The following is a 24,004-nucleotide window of genomic DNA, read 5'->3' on the forward strand; positions in this document are numbered from 1 at the left end:
TGAGGCAGAATAAGAGGTTCCACAGATGTCGGATCCTCCGGATATGAACATGATTGTTCTTGCATCTGTTGGTGGAGAAGTCGGTGTTTCAGGAATTTTCTCGGGATCCTGTTCTCTTCCCTTCTTCCTTCCAAGTAGCTCTTTCAAGTGGCCCTTGCTGAGAAGATAGTTGATCTCCCTTCTGAGTGCAATGCAATCATCAGTCAAGTGCCCAAAGTCTTCGTGGAAGGCACACCATTTTGATTTGTCTTTCCGTGCTCCTGGTTTCTCCATCTTTCTTGGCCACCTGGCTTTCTCACCTAAATCCTGCATGGCACACATTATTCCACCAATATCAACAGAAAAACAATATTCAGAGATTTTAGGATATTCTTGGTCATCTTCTTCATCTACTGCGTTAATCCTGGGGTTATCAGGCTTGTGGTAAGGCTTTGCTCGAAAAGACTTTCCCGGGGATTCGAATTTCCTGTTCGTCTGATCATACTTCGGGATATCGACCTTAAAGTTTTTCTTGTCGTCTTCTAGCCTGATAAACCTCAGAGCTCTGCTTCTTGCTTCATCTAATGACCAGCATGGAGTCATAACGAGATCATCATAGAAAGAGGAGCCCTTTTCTAACACCAACTTGAGAGCTTCCACTGCTGAAGCTGGGTTTAGATTCGGGATTTCCAGCGACTCCTTACTAAACCTGGTAATAAAATCTCTCAATGATTCCCCAGGATTTTGGGTAACCCTATAAAGATCACCTGTCATTTTCTCAAAAGTTCTACTGCAAGAAAACTGGTTATTAAACATGTTAACTAAATGAGAAAAAGAATTGATAGTGTTAGGGGGAATACTCAGTAGCCATTTCATGGCTACTCCGGTTAAGGTAGACCCAAACCCTTTGCAAAGACATGTTTCCTTGATTTCCATAGGGATCGGATTGATCTCCATACGTTCTCTGTATTGTGCGACGTGTTCCTCAGGATCCGTCGAGCCATCATACAGTTTCATATTTGGGGTTTGAAACCGTTTTGGGATCTACACGTCGCTAATCGATGGCACGAACCGGGATATCTTGTGGCTATTAGTAGGAACTTCATCCATGGGACGGATTACGCCAGGGACGTTTGATATCATGTCCTTGAGCTTCTGTAACTCTCGAGCTAAACTTAAACTTATGCCTGCATCCTGCAAAAATCCCTGATTAGCATTAAAAGGAATTGTATTGAAAGTGTTACCCTGATTGATATTCTAAGGAACGGTTTGGGTGTTGTAGCTGGTATTCCCGAACATAGTATTTCCTGGAGTGACAAATGGAGTGGTCGAGGTGTTAGCCTGCATCGGGATGAAGTCTCCCTGGTGCACCTCGGAGGACCCTGCAAATTGCTGAGTCTGAGCATATGGCTTCTGAGGATTGAAGAATCCTGATGGAGGTACTCCTGAGAATCCTGCCCGCTGTGGAAATCCTGAGGATACCACTTGTTGATAAGGACCTGAGGATCCTGTCTGCTGCGCCAATCCTGAGGATAACGCCTGTTGATAAGGACCTGAGGATCCTCCCTGCTGCGCCAATCCTGAGGATCCTGCATGTCGAAACGGCCCAGCAATGGATGCATGCAAGTATCCTTGGGATCCGGATGAGTACAATCCGGTGGACCCTGAGTGCTGGAAAAGAGAGGATCCAGGGTTGTATGCTGTGGTTGAGTCCGGACGCACCAATCCTGAGGATCCTGGAGGAGTGAAATCCAGAGATCTCGGGATTAATGGTGTGAATTCTTCCGCCGGCTTCTTGGCTTTCCTGATATCTTCTAGTTCCTTCACCAGCATCTGGTTGGTCTTGTTCTGGCGATCCATCTGTTCTTGTAATCGCTTATAAATAGACAAAGGTTCATTATTAGATACCATAACGGGATCCTGGGGGATGGTCTCGATCCCGAAAATACTGGAGTAGCAGCTTTCTTCTGAATGTTGTCAGGTTTCTTTGGGATAACAGCAACAGAAGGAGGAGGAGGCATGGAAGGTTTCGCTGAGGATTCTGAGGCTGCGACAGAAGATGAAACAATCTTGGGTTGTGAAGACATGTTGTGTATATTGAGAGTAGGGTTTTGTTTGAGAATGAATAATGATCAAAGCACCGTTTGCCCCACGGTGGGCGCCAAATTGTTTTGGTCAAAAATTAACAACTAACTTTTGATCAAATTAGTGCGTGAGGCTAGGTGCTAAATGGTAAATAGATCGGACACAAAGATATGATCACGAGGGAAAAAACCCTTGATTATAATAGTCTTCGTTTCGGTCAAGAGTTTGCAACTTAATCCTTAGTCGAATTTGCTTCGGTTAAGGATTATGAACGTAACTTTTGGTCGAATTAACGCTTGATTATTATGATCGCCGGCACAAAACCCCCGGACGGTGAAAACTATCACCGTCAAGTTTATTAATATAAAAAACGGGGAGATTACAGAGGTTGGAGCTGATAAGTGATCGAATGCTAAGTGTTACAGAGATTGCTAGTAAGCTAGATCGTGAAAAGTGTGTGTTACCTACTGATATTATCAGCTCATATTTATAATAAGAAGATTACAGCTGTTATCCCGATTATTCCGGAAACCCTAGACTATTTCTTCAACAAGCCGTTACTGCCCACGTTGTTTGTTGACGAAGTTCAAGTAGCATTCCGTTGCAATCCACGTACTTATAAACATATTTAACACGTGCTCTTTTCTGCAAAACAATTAGATAATATAGGACAATCGAATTAGTCAACGTACCTTCCTCAGAATAACCGCTTGAGTCAATATCCTTAAGTTAAGCTCAATTCCGAGGATAAAAATCCACACCCAACAATATGGATGCAGTATTACTTTTTATATTTTATTAATTGTAGGCGCGCGATGACTAGATTTTAAATTTGCTGCTAAGGTTTTCATATTGATATTATGATTTCTACTTCAAGGTTTTAATATCATGTACTATTCTGTTTTATATCATCTACTAGCTTTTGAACCAGTATATCACCGGAATTTGTCAAATTAACGAAATTCAGGTATTTAATCATACGAAATTTATGGATTTTCTTTTGAATTTATAGATTAATTTTAATATTATCACACACACGTACTTCAAATGCTACATATTTAAATTTTACATTTTTCTAAGATTGAAATAATGTTTTAAGGTGGCATAAAATAAAATATTGGTGATCACCTAAACATATTAAAAATGTTTTATTTGATCAATACGCATATAAGTTGAATATTGTTTTACAAATTGTAAGAGCATTCTCAATAGGATCTCCATCTTTATCTTTAAAATTTAATAGAAAAACACAATTTCTTTAACTTATACATAATTTTATACAAACCTTCTCCAACCCTTCTCCATCTCTATATGTTTTTGGTTTGCATATGGAAGGGTAGTTGGAAATGGAGTGTTGTAACAACACTCTAAATTTGGAGGCTTCCTATAAAATTTCACTAAAACTTAGAAATGGAATATAGAGATAGAGAATAAGTTAAAGTAGTTATTTAGATTATTTTTCTAAATTTAAAAAGTGGAGATGAGTATGAAGAATCCGTTGGGATTGCTCTAAGATTATAATTATAAATATTGTATTTATTCAACAAAATTTGAAGTACACTCATAATTAAATATTTATTATAAACATAGGTTACTAATTGTTATACGCTAATAGTTCGTAAATTATTACTTAACTAATTTAATAATTCACTATTTGATTTTAAACTTATTATAGATATTCAATGGTTTATAAGTTTTTTAAAAAAAATCATGTCAGTCTTTATATATTTAATAGTAAAATTAGATTTAATGTAGTGTGACATACCAATACCAATTAGACCTATTGATACTTTAATTAAAACCATTTGGTCAATTTAGAGTATACATAAATTCTCCAACGCAAATTCATAATCGATGTTGGTCATGGACGCCGGTTTTGTGAAGCGCCCTTTTTTTTCTGTCTTTGATTTGTCCATCTCACTGAGGTAGAGACGACATGATGGTTTTCAACTGAGGTCTCCTTTATGTCCAAAGCAAATTGACTATTTTTTGCACAATTTATAACGTAACAGTTACATGTCATTATTTACGAACCAGTCAATTTGTGTTACATTTTTCTCTACTTAGATTGCAACTGTTGCAAACAACTTAAGATCAAAAGCAAAATAATTAATGTTTTATATTTTTATTTTTTGCAAGCCCAAAATTTAAGATTCACTTAGACCCCAAAATGATTGAGCCAGCCCTATCAATATGTACTGAACATGTTATAACTTTAAAGCTTAACTTTTAATCCAAGATATATTTAACAGATAATATCTCTACAACCATGTTGTCAAATTCCCTCAAACAAGTTGCCACTTCTACAGGATCAACGTATCCGGTGACGGTAAGTTTACCAGATTCTTCATAAGCGGAAACGGATCCAACACCCACAATACTATATACCGCATTCTCTATTTTGTCGATTTCACTTTCACTATTAAAGCTAACTCCCAACTTAATTATCTGAAACGTACACAAGAACAACAAAATTAAGAATAAAGGCTAATAAGAACCACCAAGGCTATGTATTTCATTGATGCATACAAGAATTTATGTATTTATGTATTTATGAATAAAGGCTAACAACAAAACGTACACAAGAATTTATGTTGAACTGCAATTTTCTATGTATTTCATTGATGCATAAAAGAGTTGAAGGGATTTTAACATATAATTTTTGGTAGTATCACAGAGGAATAATTCGCATTGCCACAAAATATAATAAAGGAAACAGATTAAGGTATAATTATACGTACTTTTAGAAAGGTGTTTGCAAAATCCTTCAGTTTCCTAGACTTCACTGAGTGATGAGTTTTTGTCCATCCTTGTGAATCTGTGAGAATTTATTATATTAGTAGTATTTTCATCATCTTTAGGTTATATCAACAAAAGCATCCATAATTACATAAACAACAAAATGAGAAACATACCTGTATAGCGAATTTTATCGCCAAAAAAGTATTTCAACCAAGATGAGGTCTGTGGACCAAATAAATCACGGCGGCAAAGATAGTAGCCTCCTGTGGTCACCTCAAACTCGGACAAATCTCCTCCAATCACTTCTTCCTCTTCCATCGAGTTACTCTCACAGTTCTCTTCATCTACATCACCGTCCATATACACAAGGCTGGCACAACAACCACTTACTATCATCTTTCCTATATGAAAAATAAATTCTAAACTTACTTCGTCATAAGCATCTAATATGTTCCCGACTGGCCAGTAGCTTAACCACACAACATCTTCATCAACTTGGGGTTTGCAATACACCACAGGATCATATACGCAAGTAAGACCCTTGGTTCTGTTGCTGATTTTGGCCAACAAAAGCCACCCATCTTTATCCGTTGATACCAATGATCTGTATTAGCAACTTACATTTTATCCTTGGATCCTGTTTTCCTTATGATGAACACGAGAAGGCACACGAAAGGATAAGGAACTGCGTGACAAAGTATACTCATATGTCGGCAGGCTATGATAGTTTATGCCTTGCAGAAAGGTGCTCATTATACCATATTCATACAACATCTAAGCCATTTAAGATTCAATTGAATTAGTCTTATTAAACAAACTGCGTGCAAATTATAAATCTGTTTAGTGCTTATACATGCATTACAAAGAGATTTAAGAGAGATAACCTGGGTATGACAAATTCTGCCTTTAGTGATCTCATCATCGACCAGGTCTACCTTATGATCTTCGTACGCTTTGATCCATTGCATGTCACCTAGATCTTCTTCGTTAATTTTTGCTATAGGCACTAATTTAAGAAGGCCTTGAATTTCAGACAGTTGAAAACAACCTTCACAAGAAAACTCCCTGAGACTAAAACGACCTGACTGGAAAGTTATATTCTTCAGTGATATACACAATCAATATACAACTCCTGTAGTGTACTTGGGATACATGGGAGATGCCTTAGGTTTGAACAATTAAGCAGGTTGAGAACCATAACAAAATTAAGGTCAATGCTACTGGGCAGTAACTCAAACATATTACACCCTAAACACAAATTAATGAGTGATTGGGCATGGAATGCCAGATAAACATCATTCTTAAAATTAAGGCCACAATTTGCAAGATCCAGTTGCACTAACGACGGGGGTAATGAAAGCAATGATTGTTCTGGAATTATAGCTTTTTCTGGTTGATCTACACACTTCAACAGTTTAGTGCACCCTTTCAAATCCAATACAAGAAGACTCTCAAGGTCACCTATGGTTTTACAAAGATGAGTCAGACTGCTACAGTTCCAGAGGATCAAGATCTGTAGTTTAGGGAGACGGTAGAGATTGGAAATGCTGGCAAGTTTGTCACAACCTTTAAGATTGAGTATCTTGAGTGAATTAAGAACCTATTCCAACAATAACAAGTTCATATGATGATTATATATTTAAATGAAGGTTGTCAAAAACAGAGAAGCTAAGGGGACAAGTGATAAAGAGAAAACTGAATTCCTTATACCGTGGGCGCTTCAAATGTTTCCATGTGTCCGTAACTCATATCTATAGACACCAAACTGCTTTTTAGTAACCCGGGGGGCAAAATTTCCAAAGGACATCCATGCTAGCACAGCCATATTAACTCTGGAAAGTTCTTGTAGGACCCAGTGAGTGTCACATATTTGAGCTGGAGCAATTTTAGTTTGTCAATCTTCGTAAGCGAACTTATTTTAAGGGCTAATGGCTTCAAAATAGCAAGGAGTACATTAATTAGCATGTCTCATTACAGATTAAAATGCTCTTAAATAAGAAAAGAGGACGGCACGAAAAACTCCCTATCATTTCTGGTACAATGGCGGACCTAATTTAATTTGGTAACAAAAAGATTTATAGAAAAACAGTAAAAGCAGTTCATAATACTAATTCCAAAAACTATAACTAAATTAGCAATGTCTTTCTTGAGCTCACATGAATAATTTGATAAATGAAAGCCTTAAATTAAATATTGAATGTTTAATCCTTAAAATTAACATGAAAAACCCAAAAAGAAAATAATAAAAAAGAAAAGAAATGTCTTTTAAAAACAAACAAGTGAGGAGTCAGGATAAGACATCGCACCATTTCTTCTTTCAGTTGATAGGTTTAGAATGGATCTTTTATGGAAAAAAGGAATGAGAGAAAGCAAAAGCATAGCCGCTTAACCACCCCATGTATGAACGGAATGAATCTAGTTGCTTATTTAGGCAAGTTTCTTTCTAGCTCTATGCAAAGTAGCATTTACGTGGAATGGAAAACCTATACTTTACCGGGAATATATCTACCCTAGTTGCACGGGCCATTCAAGTTTTAACAACAGTAAATACCATCGCTTCTGCGAGTTCCATTTACTATGTTTCCCATTTTCAGTAACGGCTGCTCAAAATACAAGATTTGTAAGAAGCACATTCGATCTTTAGACTCATAAAGTTTTACTATCTTATTGATTTGTGTAGATATTATCTATTAAGAAAATCTTAGTAGATATTTCCAGGTACCAAATTAACAATAATTCACTTCTTTTTCATACCTTAGATCCCATCCCTTGCCTAACCTTTCGCATGTCAAGTGCTAGACCTTCGATTGTATTTGAACCCTAACAAAGAAAAACATTACATTAGAGAATTCAAGTTGCAATAGGAGGTTTTGAGATGGAAAATATGCTTAAAGATACACATGACAAGCACCGTACATATCCTTTTCTCAACATATGATAGGCGTCATCATGCCAGACTCTACTACGTTTTGAAGGATCTTTAGACTCTTCACGGACTTTCTTCCCATTTCTTGATGCAGTTTATGCATAATCAGTTGATCAGATTTAATAAGAAGGCATCTATTAATGAGGGTTTTGATCCCAGATTCTGCATGCAAGTCATCCCTCAATACTGTTACCATGTCTGTACTTTCACCAACAAAGAAACAGGCAATATCTAGAAACAATTGTCTCTGACTGTCAAGTGGTAAGGAGGCAAAGCTCTTTAGTAGCACACATTGAATTTTAAAATCAAGATCATCTTTTAATGAGTTTATTCTATCCCTCCAAATTCCTACCATGTTTATTCTTTTAGGTAGGCCATCTTCACTAATATATAGAGAAGAGCCTACCACTTTCAAAGCCAACGGATTTCCTCCACAATATTGGACTACTTCTTCTGCAAGCTCCTCAAAGCCTTCCAATGGAAATCTGGTTCGAAAGGCCTGCCAACATAAAAAGCTCTAATGATTCGAGGTCATTCAAGAGTTTGAGTTCGTGCACGAAAGACCCCCAAGATCTAGACCCAAACCACGCATCTATATCTAGAAGTCTTGTGGTTATTATGATCTTACTTTGTGTAGGATATGTCGTTGTTCCAAGTAAAGTGTTTAATTCATCTTGGTCATCAATGTCATCAAGAACAATAAGCACTTTTTTCCTTCGCAAGATCTCCACAATCTTATGTGTACCCTCGGATACATCAGATATATTTATTTCTTTTCCCCGTAAAACATCTCTAAGAAGTCGTTTTTGTAGCTCAAGCATGTCATGTTTGTAGTGTTTTCCAATCTCCTCAACAAAACTGCTGCTTCTAAAATTTTTCTTGTTTAAGTTATAAATGTATCTCGCGAGGGTTGTCTTGCCACTCCCCCCCATCCCACAAATTGCCATAGCATAGAGGTGCTCGTTTTCCAACCTGGAATTGATAGCTTCAGCTCGAGTCTTCATTCCAATTAAAGAAATTGGAGTCGTCAATGGTTTCAAATCTAGTTGATTGTTGATGGTCTGCTTTCTAGATAAATGGGTTGGGGTGCTCAGTTGTTTCAGATCTAGCTGATCGTTTACCGTCTTAACTACTTCGTGGATTAAGTTTGTTTCATATGTTTTATACCTGGAACAAAAGAAGAAGAAAATAGCATATTCAGATAATAATGTTTTAACTTCATAACACGTTTCATAAAAAAAAGTTTTCCTAACAAAAAATCTTTCATGTTTTAAGCTTAGAGAACTGAAAATCTGTCTATACGGATCGTATAGCACTATACGGCCGTATAAACATGTGGGGGTGCTGTATGAGGATCACATCCCTTAAAAAATTTCTAGTTAAATGGGTAAACACTACCCATGAGCATTATTGATTTAACCTAGTTGTTGCGGCCATCAATGGTCGGATTTGTTTTTCTAAAATGCGTCATTTTTAACCTGGGGGTGGGGGGGGGGGGGGGGGGGTTGTGCACATTCCCCCCCCCCCCCCACAAAACCACTAACTTCTACCCGATGTGGTGGTGGTGTGGGCGCATACCTTTTTTTTACCAAAAAAATTTCATTTTGATTGGAAACCATTTTGACCCAAAATAATTTGCTTAATGCCCGTTCAGACAGGCGACCCAAAGCAATTGACCCTTTTGTCAGGCTTAGTATTAATGGTTAACCTTAAAGCTATTTCTCCCAATCAAGTGACCCGACTCCAAAGAAACACATTTTCTATCCTTTGCCTCAATTTGTAAGGCAAAGTTTATAACTTGGTACAAACTACCCCGTTCTTTATTCTATAATAATTATTAAGATCAACTGATTAACCTGACAGAATTTGATCATAATTAACCTGATCCTAATATAAGTAATTGACATAATACTTATGAAGCAATGCATACCGTGACAGAACCATGCCGGTCAAATCAGCAACCTCTATTAGTGCTTCCTTCCACCGCGTAATTGTATCCGTCGTCCAGTTTGACCCTTTTACAAAGAAACTTTCACCCTGCTTCCAAACATCCGATGGATCTACACAATAAAAAACAAGGAAAAACAAAATGATCGCACATCCGCCTTTGCTTGAGGATCAAGCAAAGTTCATCAAGACACCATTTGGAACTCGCGTAGTTCTCCGAAAGTACAACTATAGAAGCCCTGGATTCGATGTTGCATCCTTGATTTCCGGCTTCAGTTCGTTACTTAATTGGATTGCATCCTCGCCTTTAAAAGTGTGGATTTGTGCTTGGAGTAATGCTTTATAGAGATGATCGGTGAAAGAATAACCAGTATCTTCACCTCTAAAGCTTAGAAACACGTCATACGTGAAAGTAGAAGTATTGTATGGGCGTGAGGTAGATGATGAAGAAGACGCCATTATAATTGAAATTGAAATTGGTAGATGAGAGAGAGAGAGAATAATCAATCTTGTAGATAAGATATAAATGTAAATAACAACTTCTTCCTTCCCAAAACCAATCACAACATCTAGATAGAAAATGAAAGCAAGGAATCTTCTGACTAGATAATTCAACACTTTTTTTTTAAAGAAAATTCCCATAATATTCATTCTAGAAAATGGTTTTTCAACTTTGTTCATGATGTTCACTACGAAAAAAGCGGGACGGCCTTTTAATAATCCAAGACGACTACTTCATAAAACCAATGAAAAACGAACACGTGTCCATAAAGTTGATGGGACGACTAGATCGTGAACATGCCGACAAGATCGTGAAGACAATATAAGCGCCCACAAAGCAGTCGGCCCATTCGTGTCTATTTCGGGCCGACTAGATTGTGAACAAGCCGATTAGATCGTAAAAACGCCGACTAGGTCACAACCGACTAGACCATGTTGTTAAAAACATGACCCGACTAGATCGTGAACAAGCCGATTAGATCGTAAAAACGCCGACTAGACCACAACCGACTAGACCACGTTGTTAAAAACACGGGCCGACTAGACCGTGAAACGCCAACTATATTGTGAAAACGCCTACTAGATCGTGAAGTTTTCAAAAATATCTACAATATTGTATGAATTTTATAACTATGTAAGTTTTAATATTAAATTCACAAAAACGTTAACAAGCAAAGCGATATAGAATTTATTGTTAAAATATACCAATTACAATATCAATTTAAAAAAAAAATACATTATATTTAAAGGTGGAAAATTTTTTTAATTTGTTAAACCCAATACCCGACCCGAATTTACCCGACTCATTTAACCTGAAACCCGAACAAACCAAACTTATTTGGGTTGGTTCTTGGGTCAATTTGTTTTGAGCTCAAACCCAAACAACCCGACCCGTAAACCCGAAACCCGAATAAATAACCCAAAGAACACCCTTAACGTTTATCAATTGTATCTAATAAAACTCTTAGATCTTTATGGGATCATTTTGACAAAATAGTCAGTTTTTCATGTTTAATCCCATCCACGCCAACCCACACTTGCAATTGGCGATGGCACTTCTTTACAATTCGAGTTTTAAGTCGTCCAATATTAAAACATGCAACATTCGGCTCATGACGGTCATGAAGATCGTGAAATATTGTCTCCCCACATTACAAAGTACCCAAGTAATTGATGAAGGCACTTCTTTACAAGGGTATTCATATAATGTGTGGGTCATTTTTAAATTGGACGAAGTTCGCTTAATTTTAGGGGTACGTTTATGTTTTGAAATCAAATAATTATTTAAAACAAAATATTTTATACAACAAATTCCTCATGCACGAAATTTATTGTCTATTTTTTAACTAACATTTCTCACATGGTTCTAATTAGATTTAAAATCTTCATTTTAATAGTGACGCATCCATTTCAATATTCTATATTTGTCATATGTTGGTTTACATTTGGCGTGTGCCCTAAAACCAATTTTAGCATTTATAAAATCCTTTTACTTAATCGATTAGAGTCGAGTTTGGATATTAAAATGTCTTGCTAATTTAATTTAAAACTCGAAACCGACGAATGTACCAAAAATTAAGTTTTAATATTCTATACAAGTTACCAAATAATCTCTATTTTTTTAACTTGTTGGTATTTTAAGTTTTAAAATCTTCATTTTAATAACTTAATATTTAGTGGTTACTCAAATTTCTTATAATTCTCATTTTACCAAACTATTAGGTAATCATTCGAGGAGTGGTAAAATAAAATCAACCAAACATGCAAACAACACAACCACAACATGTATAACCAAGCCATAAACGTGGGTGATTTTGTGAGCCAACACAAATGAATACCAAGTCTGTTAAGGACCAAAATCTTCATTTTGTTTCCTCTTAATCCAAGACTCCTTGATATTTAAGGCTTCAAATATGTAATCGTCACCTCTTGGCACCAACTTGTGTTTTTGTAGATATACCAAAAACACAACACAAAAATTGTCTAACACAAACTCCTATTACATGCCAAAATCGTGAATGACTAACATTAAACCTATTACGTCTTCAAATGAAATTATTAATCAAATAAAACTGAAATATCAACACAAAAGGGCTTGGCTTGGTCATGCAAATAATAATATAAAAATACACATGTCAAAAATAAACATTATTTGACATGTTTATAACTTTTCATTCAACATCACACATGCATGTGTATGGTGGTGAAATATAAATAAGTGTGCGAAAGTAAAAATGTTGCAAAGTAACATGTATCTATTTTTCGAAGTCATGAAAATCCATACAAGCTACTAACCAGTCATTTATAAAAATTTGAAAACCAATTTTGTCTTAAAATGGTTTCAAAACTTGTAAGAGTGGCTCTAATACCACTGTTTACGAGCCATTTTTTTAAATGGAAACAGAAGCAAAGCTCATAGCATTTTAAAATCATTTAAAACTTTACACCATGGATCCAAATGCAAGATGATGAAACCATAAAAAATCAACCATAGGGGGTTTAGAATACAACCTTTGTAGGAAACTGGTAGCCAAACACTTGATGAAAGTGGACGGAAAAACCAAAGAAGATTTCCTCCAAAGAATAGTCCACACCAAGCAATATTCTCCAAGGTGGTGCTAGCCAATATAACCCAATATTCTTATTAAGATAAAGTATAATACTCCCTATGTCCCGGTCAAAGAGTCTTAGTTTGAAAAACACAAAGTTTAAGGTAGATTAAATTATTGTATTATTTGCTTACCAAATGACAATAAGGTCATTGGTAAGTGGGTTCATCAATATTGTTTATTAATGTTAGTTGCCTGTGTTTAAAGGTAAACTTAAAAATGACTAATAAATTTTGAAAGTAAACATTTGTAATTGGACATATAAAAAATGAAATGTGAACCCTTTTAATGAGACGGGAGGAGTAATACTCAAGAACAACTTCTTAAAATCCCAATAATATAACTTCAAAAGGCTCTCATTATATATGGATATATTTGTTCATACTAGTGATATGAAAAGTGGCCAATAGTTGTTCATTCAAAGTATGGAGTGATGAAGAATGATTCAAAGGTTGAGGATTTTCAGGGAATCTCTAATGTCTTGGTGTTTTGCACATGTTTCTTTTATGTTAATTATTTTGAATAAGTCATCAACGGTTGTTTGTTGACTGACCGAGTCTTTAGGTTTGTTTCAAGTCTTTTATAATTTTCTGTTAGCCTATGTGTTCTATAAATAGGCAGTATCTTTTCTTGTTTTATCAACACCTTGAATTATCAGTTAATAAAATCACTAGAGAGTTCCCTGAGTTCTTTTGTTTACTATACTTTATTGATTACATTATAGTGATATATTAGTTCTAATACCAACATTCTGGTATCAGAGCTAGAGTGTCATCTCTTGTAATTCATCGTATTTAAATCCCTTCTTTGTCAAATGGCTGAATCATCCGTTCATGGCAATCTTGCTGCATCATATGTACCTGTGTTTAAAGGGGAAGGTTATGAACACTGGAGTCTCCGCATGAAAACCATATTGCGGGCTCGAGAATTATGGGATGTGGTGTTCCTGGGTGTTACAGCAATTGGAGATGGTTCACAAGATCAGCGAGAGTCAAAGAAGAAGGACACGCAAGCTATGACTATAATTCAACAAGGTGTTCATGACAGTCTATTCTCAAGGATCGCGACTGCCGAGTCTGCAAAAAACACGTGGGATATTCTACAAATAGAATATCAAGGGGATTCTCAAGTTCAATCGATCAAACTTCAAGGCTTAAGAAGAAACTTTGAAAATCTGTCAATGAAAGATGATGAAAATATTGGTGACTACTTTTCTCGTGTCATGAATAATGTAGGACAACAAAGGTCCTATGGTGAAGAGCTGACATATCAAAAGATAGTAGAGAAGGTACTAAGAAGCTTGTCTCCAAAATTTGATTATGTGATACCCTCAATTGAAGTGGTATATGATTTAGCTGAAGTTACTCCTGTCAAACTGATGAGGCTACTTAAGTCACAAGAAGAAAGAATAAATAGTAGGACAGTTGTTGATAAAACTGTCAAGGCCCCTGAAAGACAAGATGAACAAGTGCTGCAAGTTATCCAATAACAGAATAACTTCGAAAGAGGAAGAGGTAGAGGAAGTTCAACCTTCCGAGGAAGAGGTCGTCGGAGAGGATCCCTTTACAGAAGAAAAGTGCCCCAATGTTATTATTGCAAAAACTTCGATCACTTTAAGAAGGACTGCTGGAATAATTATGAAGTACAAATGAACATAGCAGAAATGAAGATGATGGAGAAGTGCATGTTCAAGAAGATGAACAACACTTGTTGCTAGCTGCTACCACTCCTCAAGAACTGCTATCAGATGACCCTATGATGTTAATGGCTAATGGCTCCAATTTCAGTAAACACAATCACTTATGGTTTATTGATTTTGGATGCTCTAATCATATGACAGGGTACAAAGATAGCTTTATAGATCTTGATGAATCCTTCAAGCTAGATGTAAGGTTGGGTGATAGAAAGAAGTTGGCAGTAGAAGGAAAGGGAACCGTTAAGATTAGAACCGGAAACAATGGTTTTAAACTTCTCAGTCAGGTATACTATGCTCCTAAATTGGAGTATAATTTACTTAGTGTTGGTAAACTTATGAAGAAATGGTACAATCTGCTATTTGATAGTGGAAAGTGTATCATTAAGCACAAAGAGAATGGTAAAACCTTGCTGGAAATCACTGTGGCTACAAACAACATGTTTGTGTTTGATGCAAAAGTTTAATCTTAATCTCTACTCAAAACTCAAAGGCAACCAAGGAATAAGTTGAAGCTCACAAATGGCATTGTAGATATGGCCATCTTTATTTGGAAGGCCTTAAACAACTACGCAACAAGAGGATGGTAAAGGGGCTTCCCAATATTACTACTTCAATTACCTGTAAAGCATGCATTCTAGGTAAACAAACAGGAAAGCCATTCCAATCAACATCTTGGCATGCAAAAACCAAACTTGGACTGATTCATACGGATCTATGCGGACCTATGCAAATTCCAAGTTTAGGTAATAGCCTATACTATCTATTCTTTATTGGTGACTTAACTCACATGTGTTGGGTTTATTTTATAACTAACAAGAATAAGGCATATGTCAAGTTCAAATCTTTTAAAGTTATGGTTGAGAAAGAAAGTGGCAAAAGGCTACTCTCAAAAGCATGGCATCGACTACCAAGAAACATTTTCTCCCGTGGCCAGGTTTGAAACAATTAGAATTATACTTGCTGTAGCTGCTCAGTTGGGTTGGAACATTCATCAACTTGATGTTGATATGCATTTCTTAATGGAGATTTAACTGAAGATATTTATGTTGCACAACCTAAGGGTTTTGTGGTTCAAGAAAAAGCAAATTGGGTGTATAAGTTGAACAAGGCCTTGTATGGATTAAAGCAGGCACCTAGAGCCTGGAATGATAAAATAGATGCTTATTTTGTTGAGCATGGTTATGAAAGAAGCTTGAATGAGCCGTCTATTTATGTTAAGAGAAATTCTACTGGTAGTGTTATCTATGTATGCTTATATGTAGATGACATTATTTGTACATCTTCATGTGATACTATGATTAATGAGTTCAAGCAAGGTATGAAACAAGCATTTGAAATGACTGATGTGGGTCTATTGAAGTTTGTTCTGGGGTTAGAAGTAAAGCAGAGTAGAAATGGAATTTTTCTAAGTCAAGAAAAGTATGCAAAGGCTCTAGTAACAAAGTTCGGAGTGATGAACAACAAGGAAGAGTTAACTCCCATGAATTATAATGAAAAACTTCAGCTTGATGACAGGGCAGATAAGGTGAATGAAGAACAATTCAGAATTTTGGTAGGAGGGTTGCTGTATCTGACTCATTCTAGGCCCGATTTAGCGTTTGCTGTAAGTGTGGTTTCAAGGTTTGTGCGAAGTCTGTCTAAGATTCACATGGGAGCAGCAAAAAGGATCTTGAAGTATGTGGCCAGTACAATAAAGTATGGGATTTGGTATGAAAGAAGGCAAGAAATTGAGTTAGTTGGATATACTGACAGTGACTGGGCAAGTTGTGTTGATGACCAAAAAAGTCTATCAGCATATGTTCTCCTTAGGTACCTGTCACACCCAACCTACGGCGGAAATGACGGGGCGCGAACTGATTGTCACAGCTCTCAATGTTACTATCATGCAACATTAAAGTTTTAATATCTATTTAATAATTTCAAACAAATATTCATGTACATCAAATTTATAAATAAACAATTACATTAAACATCCAAAATTAATTTCTTGTATCTTTTCTCTAACATGCATCCTAAGTTGCTTCAAACAATCTTGAATATCACATCACACGATAACCTGCATATGCATTGAAAATAATATAGTTTATCAACACAAGGTTGAGTGAGCAACACACCAGTTTAAATGTACATATAGTATATAACAAAAATACATAGTTGCAACAAGTCATACGAGAATAACAAAATAACCAAATGAGCAAGTATAACTGAGATGTCGAGAAGCACAAAGGCTATAACTACTGGCGTATTATCATACTAGACTGAGATTATGTTGGACCTCTCCGAATGCGAAAGCATACAAAGCAAATAAACACATAAACAAGTAAGGTATAAGTTGTTAACACATAAGACAATAGTTGCAGTTTTGAGTATAAGTATATATGAGAAATATAATTTACGCATATGTCCCCAAAACGTGGAAAAAGAGTAAAATAGGGGAATGTGGTACTCACCTTGATAGACGAACAATAGTGAAAAGAGAAGTATTAAAAATGATGATTTGCGGAAATCACGCGTGTTGACGATAAGGCCTAATAAGGAAAAATTGAATGTGGATACGCTAAGTTAATGAACTAAATAGGATAAGTGAGTTCGATAATTATAAAGCTACTAAGTTACTACTATATTCTTTTTAATCATAATTAATATAATGTGTTATCATATATAAAGATATTATATGAAAAATTAATAGTAGCTAAATTTCAAATAAGGTATATTATAATACTTTATTATACATCTTTAAAAATATTTATAGTTTTATAAATTCGTTTAAAAGTATATTATATATTTAATATAATATTTTATATTTTATGAATAAAATACATCTTTAAAAATTATTAGTTCGTTAAAGTATATAAGTATATAAAGTGTGCCTTTTGTATATATATATTATAATACACGTATATATACGTATATGTTTACATATACGTACATACACGGACGAAAGATGAGAAAACAGAAGTTCAATAGTCGGTTTTATTAAAATAACCTTATTTAGTTATTATTATTAATATAATTAATAATGGATTTAAAAAGCATCTTAATTAAAAATAACTAAAAACTCGGGGTGCAGGAGGTCAAACCCGCGACAAAACCCCTTAACATATGTATTCTACCAACTGTGCTATCCAGCACAAGCAGTTAAAATCGGAAACCAAGACTTAAATCCATAAACAGATAATATCATGTTGAACACAAAACCCTAGCAGATTGATTTGATCAAACCCGTTTCCATTAATCAAATCAACCATGGGGCTTTTGTTCAGCATGATCTCGCGATCAAAACCCATTAGTTAAATACCTTGAATGACTACCAGAAGTGGATTAACGGGATAGAATAGAGCCGGCGGTGGTGAGGTGATGAACAGATACTCAAACAGCAATAAAAACTCAATTGAATAGAAGGGTTATGTCGGTTAGGGTTTGAGGATTGTGACTGCTAAATTAATTGAATTATTATGATCTATAACGTGTTCTACAAGATCAAACGACTGTCGGTTGGGTTAAATAGGAAAATCGGATCAGATTTGATATAGGTGACATAATAAACTCGTTTATTAGGCCGATTATAATATAAACAGGATATTAGATGATTAAATTACCAAGTTAGTTACGTAAATTGTGGTCTAAGGCTTACAAATTTTGGTAATCGGGTATAAAGACGAATATGGATTCGGTTTTGGGTTAAAGGGTTGGATCATGGGTAACTGGATTGGTGGATTATAGTTTATAAAATTGCACTCTAGTCCCTATGATTTGAGTGTGGAAATATAAAGGGATAAAAGTAGGGTTTAGGGTAAAAATTGAATATAATCAAAAGTTATTTAATATGTATTAATTAAATATAATAAAAAAAATATCAATACAATAACATTACTTGAATAACGTGATATTTCTTGGTAATATTTCCCGAATTTCGAAATGGTCGTGTTTTAATAAAGATATAGTTTTCGAAAGATCCGAGTTGTTATAGTCTCCCCTACTTTAGGGAATTTCGTCCCGAAATTAAAGAATACTATAACAACATCATTATAGTTTGAGGAAAAGAATTTTTTTTAAATAAAAATTTAAATATCTATACTATATATAAAGCATGAGTGAGGGACCTCTTAAATTTTAAGAGGTACCAAACTTGTTGCTTTTAGTACAAAGTATAATGCATAAAATTAAGACATTTTAGGGGCATTTTTGTATTTTGACAATTTTGTTTTTTAGCAAAAGCAAAATCTTACGGTTTATTTTTAATTTATTCAAAAATAAATACAAGTTTGGTCCTTTAACTTAAATCACATTTTGTTAATTTATATAATAGTTACATATATACCCCTTATTTTAAACCTACTACCCTGACGACGTTTAAACTTTTATAACTTTTTCACACGCTAATATTTTTTTTAAAACACTATACCACAAAAACAAATATTTTATTCTCTTTAATTTGAGTATGGCATTGCTATACTTTTCATTCAAAAACTTAACGTGTTACGGGATTACTATTAAAGATCGGCAAACGAATCGGGCGGGTTCGGTCGTTCGGGTCATGGGTCTAAAAGGTTAAGGTTGGAATGAGTCGATACAAAAAAAGTTAATTCGGTTTGGGTCAGGAGGGGTTTGGGTTGAAAGGAGTCGAGTCATAACGAATTCCGGTTAGAAAATTATCAAGCGGAACGGGTTGCGGGTCAAGACGAGTTCAATGTAGCGTTAAGTGCGCACCAACACCTGACTGAGCGTGCACAATCGTTGTGTGACGTGCCTCCTAACACCGGTTAAGATTCCAATGTCGCAATACGAGTATAATATCGTCGGGTTACGCGCGTATTATTATGAAGTCACGCACATACAAAGACAGTAACACCGGTTACGCATCCGATGTCATGTTTGCGTGCATACGTCGCCGCATCGCGCAGGCACGTAGCTAGTTTATCATAACACCGAACTTTGAATGGTTATAATAACGCTCAAAACGCAAATCCGATAAGGACACTTATATATAGGATGTACCAGCGGCGTATCCACCATGTCCTTATCATCTTTACATTTGTACCGTTATCTCAACTAATTTCGATTCTATATTATGACACACTATCTTACGCATCATGATTTCCATTCGAGGACTTCAATAATTATGTTCCGAACCATAATTATTTTCATCGTCGGATGGTCCACATGATTCGTCCCATCGTGTGGATTTACAAAACGTTTGATTAAAACATGACTTTAAGGAAATAAAAGTTTTAAGGAGTCTTAATTTAGAACACTAGAAAGTCACAAATGTATAAAATAACTTCAAAAGTTTTAGTGAATTTTAATAAAGGAAAGAAATTTTAAGACGACTTTTAACGTAAAGATACAAGTATTTAAAGTTTAAGAATGGGTAGCTTATATATAGTTAAGATTAATGAAGGTAAAGAAATAAGATAGAAGTATGCTTCAATAAACAATCTACTTAATCCAAAGAAACTTTATTTATTAGGTAGAAGATAAATAATCCATAACTCAAAGCCATAAAGAGGCGTTTACAATACGTATATAAGGAAAGACAAAAGTAAATAAGATAGGTAAAGGGAATAGCAAGGGTCTTCAATATCGTTAAGTAGCTTAATTGACGTTACTTGAGGCACAACGAGGAGTAGCGGGAGTAGGAGCAGTCGAGGTAGATTGAATTGGGGTAACTCGAATAACGTGAGCTTGAACAGTTTGCAAGAAGGTTGATTGGTGGAAATATGTTCGGTAAACTTTAATTTGCGGTTGCGGGGTTTGGTAGTGTTGGGTTAAGTAAGGTTGACCTTGATTGATGGAAGTAGCTTGAGGGACATAAGGTTGATGGGTTTGAGCCTATTGAGCATGGTCCAGTAATAGGGGTGGTCGTAGATTGGGCTTGATGAGCTTGGGTATGTTGAGGGCACGCATTACAGAGATGACTTGAGTCCTTACAATGGTAACAAGCACGGGTATTAGGAACATCAGGTTGAGCATGAGGGGTAGGTTGTTGCAGAACAGCTTGTGCAGTAGGCGGGACATGACAAGTGTTGGCCATAACGGTTACACTGGGTGCAGCGACGGCATAGGGATTAAACCGAGTGATGACGGTTACAAATTGAGAATAATGTAAAAGGACCGGGGTAGGGTTTCTTGTTTGAGAAGACTTGCGGGTGAGTAGGATTTGTTGTAGCAAGGTTTTTACGTTTCTTGTTGTGAGTATGAGTGGAGGTAGATGGTTTGTAGTCACCAGTAGAGGAATTTGTAGGAAAAGTTGAATCGGTTGCATTGAGGTTCCGAGTTTGAGTTACTATCATAGGGATCGCAGCTGTTAACTCTTTGGCGATATCGGCAGCAATACGGTGGTCACGAGAACTAGACAATTGATGTTGAGGACGACGGTGATTTCTTAAATGAGACATTCTACGAGGTTCAAAAACAAAGATTTATAAGATGAAGGATAAGTTGAGGAAAACATTAGGAAAATAAAATGTTTGAGTATGTAGGTAGCTTATAATAGCATTGCCTTGAGAAGTAAAGGGAATTGCGTCATGAGGACTAAAAGTAAAAGTTTATAAGATGAGGGGGGTACATTGCGTAAATAGTTATAAAGTGATGTAGTCAATAAGATTAATGTGTGATGCTACATGAGGAGTTAAGTCAGTTTAAAATTTAGATTATTAAGTTTACAATAAACTAACGAAATATAAATTATGGATGTTGGCCTCCCATGAGCTTTCCATGGCAATTTGAATGGCCCAACGAACTAACGAAAAACAACTGAGTTGGACAGGCCATGAGCGTTACATGGCAATTCGATTGTCCCAACTAATTAACGAATTAACAATGCAATGAAGTTTGTCGGCCCAATGAGCGTTACACGGCATTTTAACCGACCAAACTAAATAACGAACTATCGAAATAAATATGGGTAGTCGGAGAATCTTGTGATCACTATGTTGATTACTCCAACAAAAATATGAAATCAAGTTAAGAAATGAATAGTAGGAGTGTCCATGGGTTCCATGGATTTTTCACCCAACTAACCATTTAAATAACGGAACACAATAATCGGGAAAACCGAGTTTAGCCACGAATCACTGTGAATTCGGTTAAAATTAACCTAAGGTGTCGGTCATATGGCATTTATGGGTCTCGCTCGGGTCCATATGGTTGAGTACTGTGGTCAGGTTATCACCCAGGTAAGGAATAGTGTATTACCTTTGGTTCTTGGAACCGTTTTGCCGGTACTCAACTCACAGTTTCTCTTCCTCTTTCATTTATCATAGGGACATGCCACATAACCTAGACTTAAGGTTTACGAGTGAAAAAAACAGGTGGGAATTCTTAAGGAATTTCCCGAAAATAAAAATCAATCTAATTTTGAAAAGTTTTCTTTGAATGTTGAGGCATAGCCTCGGAGTTTGTGTGTGTACGCATAGCAATAAAATAATTAATAAATAATTATCTAGGAAAGCTGTAAACAATTTAAAATTGAACACATAAAGGTAAACAGATAGGCACGTATGGGGCTCCTAAACATGTGTCTAAAGCAATTTCTAACAACCTATCTTAAACCTTCGGCTCTGATACCAATCTGTCACACCCCAACCTACGGCAGAAATGCCAGGGCGCGAGTGATTGTCACAGCTCTCAAGGTTACTATCATGCGACATTAAAAGTTTTAATATCTATTTAATAATTTCAAACAAATATTCATGTACATCAAATTTATAAATAAACAATTACATTAAACATCCAAAATTAATTTCTTGTATCTTTTCTCTAACATGCATCCTAAGTGGCTTCAAACAATCTTGACTATCACGTCACACGATAACCTGCATATGCGTTGAAAATAATATAGTTTGTCAACACAAGGTTGAGTGAGCAACACACCAGTTTAAATGTACATATAGTATATAACAAAAATACATAGTTGCAACAAGTCATACGAGAATAAAAAAATAACCAAATGAGCAAGTATAACTGAGATGTCGAGAAGCACAAATGCTATAATGACTGGCGTATGATCATACTAGACTGAGATTATGTTGGACCTCTTCTAATGCGGAAGCATACAAAGCAAATAAGCACATAAACAAGTAAGGTATAAGTTGTTAACACATAAGACAATAGTTGCAGATTTTAGTATAAGTATATATGAGAAATATGATTTACGCATATGTCCCCAAAACATGGAAAAGGGAGTAAAATAGGGGAATGTGGTACTCACCTTGATAGACGAACAATAGTGAAAGGAGAAGTATTAAAAATGATGATTTGCGGAAATCACGTGTCACACCCCGATTTAGGGCCTAGACGTGTGACCACAAGTTGGTACCTGTTTTGTAAATATATCAGAGTTTATGGATTTATTTTACCGGAAGACTTCAGGTTAAATATAATATTAATTTACATTGAAAATTTACTCGGGAATTAAATTCCCGAGTGTTGGTTTACAAAAAATATGTTTTCATATTACAAAGATTTTATATCAAAAACGGAGCCATCTTGTACGTGATACTATCTTCATAAGACTCCAATCCTTGTTATTTCTACTTATGCTTAATTACCTGCAATGGGTTGGAAAAATACGTCAGCTATATGCTGGTGAACACGTATGACCCAATAAAGCATTTGAATGACAATATAATACAAATATAGTTTTCTCTACAAGCTCAGCAGAAGCATTTCTACTTCTGGTCTATGTACCACTGCCCTACACACACAATTGTTCCCGAGCCACATAGCCCTTTCCGAGAGACTAGTTATGACCATTAGCCCGCGGCCACGTAGCCTTAGAATGATTAGGCTGAACGGTTATGTTTGGATCCAGACACATGTGTATTCGGTCTGAGTTGACTTTATTTTCTACTTTGTATTATAAAGTTTTTAGAGATTACTTGATCTCATATAAACATTTTATTGACTCGTTAAGACAAACACCCGTTCGTCTTATGAGTATAAATATGTTTTGACTAATTAAAAAGGTTAACGTATTCACCTATACCGTCGGTGTTGTAAACCTTGACTGATTGATTGATTGACTGTGAATGATATTAACCTATACATAAATAGGTTCGTATGAATGTTTTGAATGATGTTAGGCTATGATTGTAAGCTTAATCTTGAAATCGTTTATCCTTGATTGTGAATGAAAACACTTAGTTTTATGTGACGTTTGATATAGCATGCTTTGGCCTAATAGGTTCTATCACGTTGGTAAGTTTCTCCAGGTAAGTAAACGGGTCCCTCGGTTGATTGGGATTTATGCGAATTACTTTTCCTTAGGCAAGAAACTTACTACTAATGATATCCCCCTTCCAGTTACTACATACCCGTCAAAATATCTCTTTTGTTTAACATTACTTCATCATGAAGTAACGTTTAATGAAAACATGATTGTGAATGAATGTTTGTAAAATATGATCAAGGTTAAAGGCCATAGCCTCGATTGATAGTCTAAGCTATAATTCAAATAACTTAAACATAACTCCTACCTTAATTCGGATGCTTAGAATGATAATAAGATAAGGCAGG

The 24,004-nt window shown here is 35.6% G+C and overlaps 3 protein-coding genes across 3 annotated transcripts; 1 reads left to right on the forward strand and 2 right to left on the reverse strand.

Annotated features, from left to right (window-relative positions):
* Window positions 1-5,908: 5,908 nt before the first annotated feature.
* Window positions 5,909-8,087, reverse strand: LOC143582184 (disease resistance protein RPP2A-like). The gene is made up of 3 exons (XM_077064810.1): window positions 7,773-8,087; window positions 7,561-7,626; window positions 5,909-6,406 (listed from the first exon to the last, which is right to left on the reverse strand). The coding sequence occupies exons 1-3, from the start codon at window positions 8,085-8,087 to the stop codon at window positions 5,909-5,911; spliced, it is 879 nt and encodes a 292-aa protein (XP_076920925.1).
* Window positions 8,088-8,196: 109 nt separating this feature from the next.
* On the reverse strand, window positions 8,197-8,679 carry LOC143582185 (disease resistance protein Roq1-like). The gene has a single exon (XM_077064811.1). It carries the CDS (start codon window positions 8,677-8,679, stop codon window positions 8,197-8,199), a length of 483 nt encoding a protein of 160 aa, XP_076920926.1.
* Window positions 8,680-13,603: 4,924 nt separating this feature from the next.
* LOC143582186 (uncharacterized) lies at window positions 13,604-14,949 on the forward strand. Its single transcript, XM_077064812.1, has 3 exons — window positions 13,604-14,262; window positions 14,451-14,575; window positions 14,630-14,949. Exons 1-3 carry the CDS (start codon window positions 13,604-13,606, stop codon window positions 14,947-14,949), a joined length of 1,104 nt encoding a protein of 367 aa, XP_076920927.1.
* Window positions 14,950-24,004: the final 9,055 nt, after the last annotated feature.

This window comes from Bidens hawaiensis, unplaced genomic scaffold (genome assembly GCF_021521415.1).
Source record: "Bidens hawaiensis isolate Kalapana, Puna unplaced genomic scaffold, B.hawaiensis_p1.1 tig00031483_1, whole genome shotgun sequence".
NCBI classification, from domain to species: Eukaryota; Viridiplantae; Streptophyta; class Magnoliopsida; order Asterales; family Asteraceae; genus Bidens; species Bidens hawaiensis.

What these genes read in the sequence shown, in the direction of transcription:
- LOC143582184 (XM_077064810.1), bottom strand. Translation starts at nt 8,087, where the DNA reads ATGGTAGGAATTTGGAGGGATAGAATAAACTCATTAAAAGATGATCTT. An exon ending in GTCTAAAGATCCTTCAAAAC is followed by an intron (nt 7,627 to 7,772) that starts GTAGTAGAGTCT and finishes TTTCTTTGTTAG; the next exon opens with GGTTCAAATACAATCGAAGG. An exon ending in GGCAAGGGATGGGATCTAAG is followed by an intron (nt 6,407 to 7,560) that starts GTATGAAAAAGA and finishes TTGTTGGAATAG; the next exon opens with GTTCTTAATTCACTCAAGAT.
- LOC143582185 (XM_077064811.1), bottom strand. Translation starts at nt 8,679, where the DNA reads ATGGCAATTTGTGGGATGGGGGGGAGTGGCAAGACAACCCTCGCGAGA.
- LOC143582186 (XM_077064812.1), top strand. Translation starts at nt 13,604, where the DNA reads ATGGCTGAATCATCCGTTCATGGCAATCTTGCTGCATCATATGTACCT. An exon ending in AGACAAGATGAACAAGTGCT is followed by an intron (nt 14,263 to 14,450) that starts GCAAGTTATCCA and finishes TGAACATAGCAG; the next exon opens with AAATGAAGATGATGGAGAAG. An exon ending in GGCTAATGGCTCCAATTTCA is followed by an intron (nt 14,576 to 14,629) that starts GTAAACACAATC and finishes ATCATATGACAG; the next exon opens with GGTACAAAGATAGCTTTATA.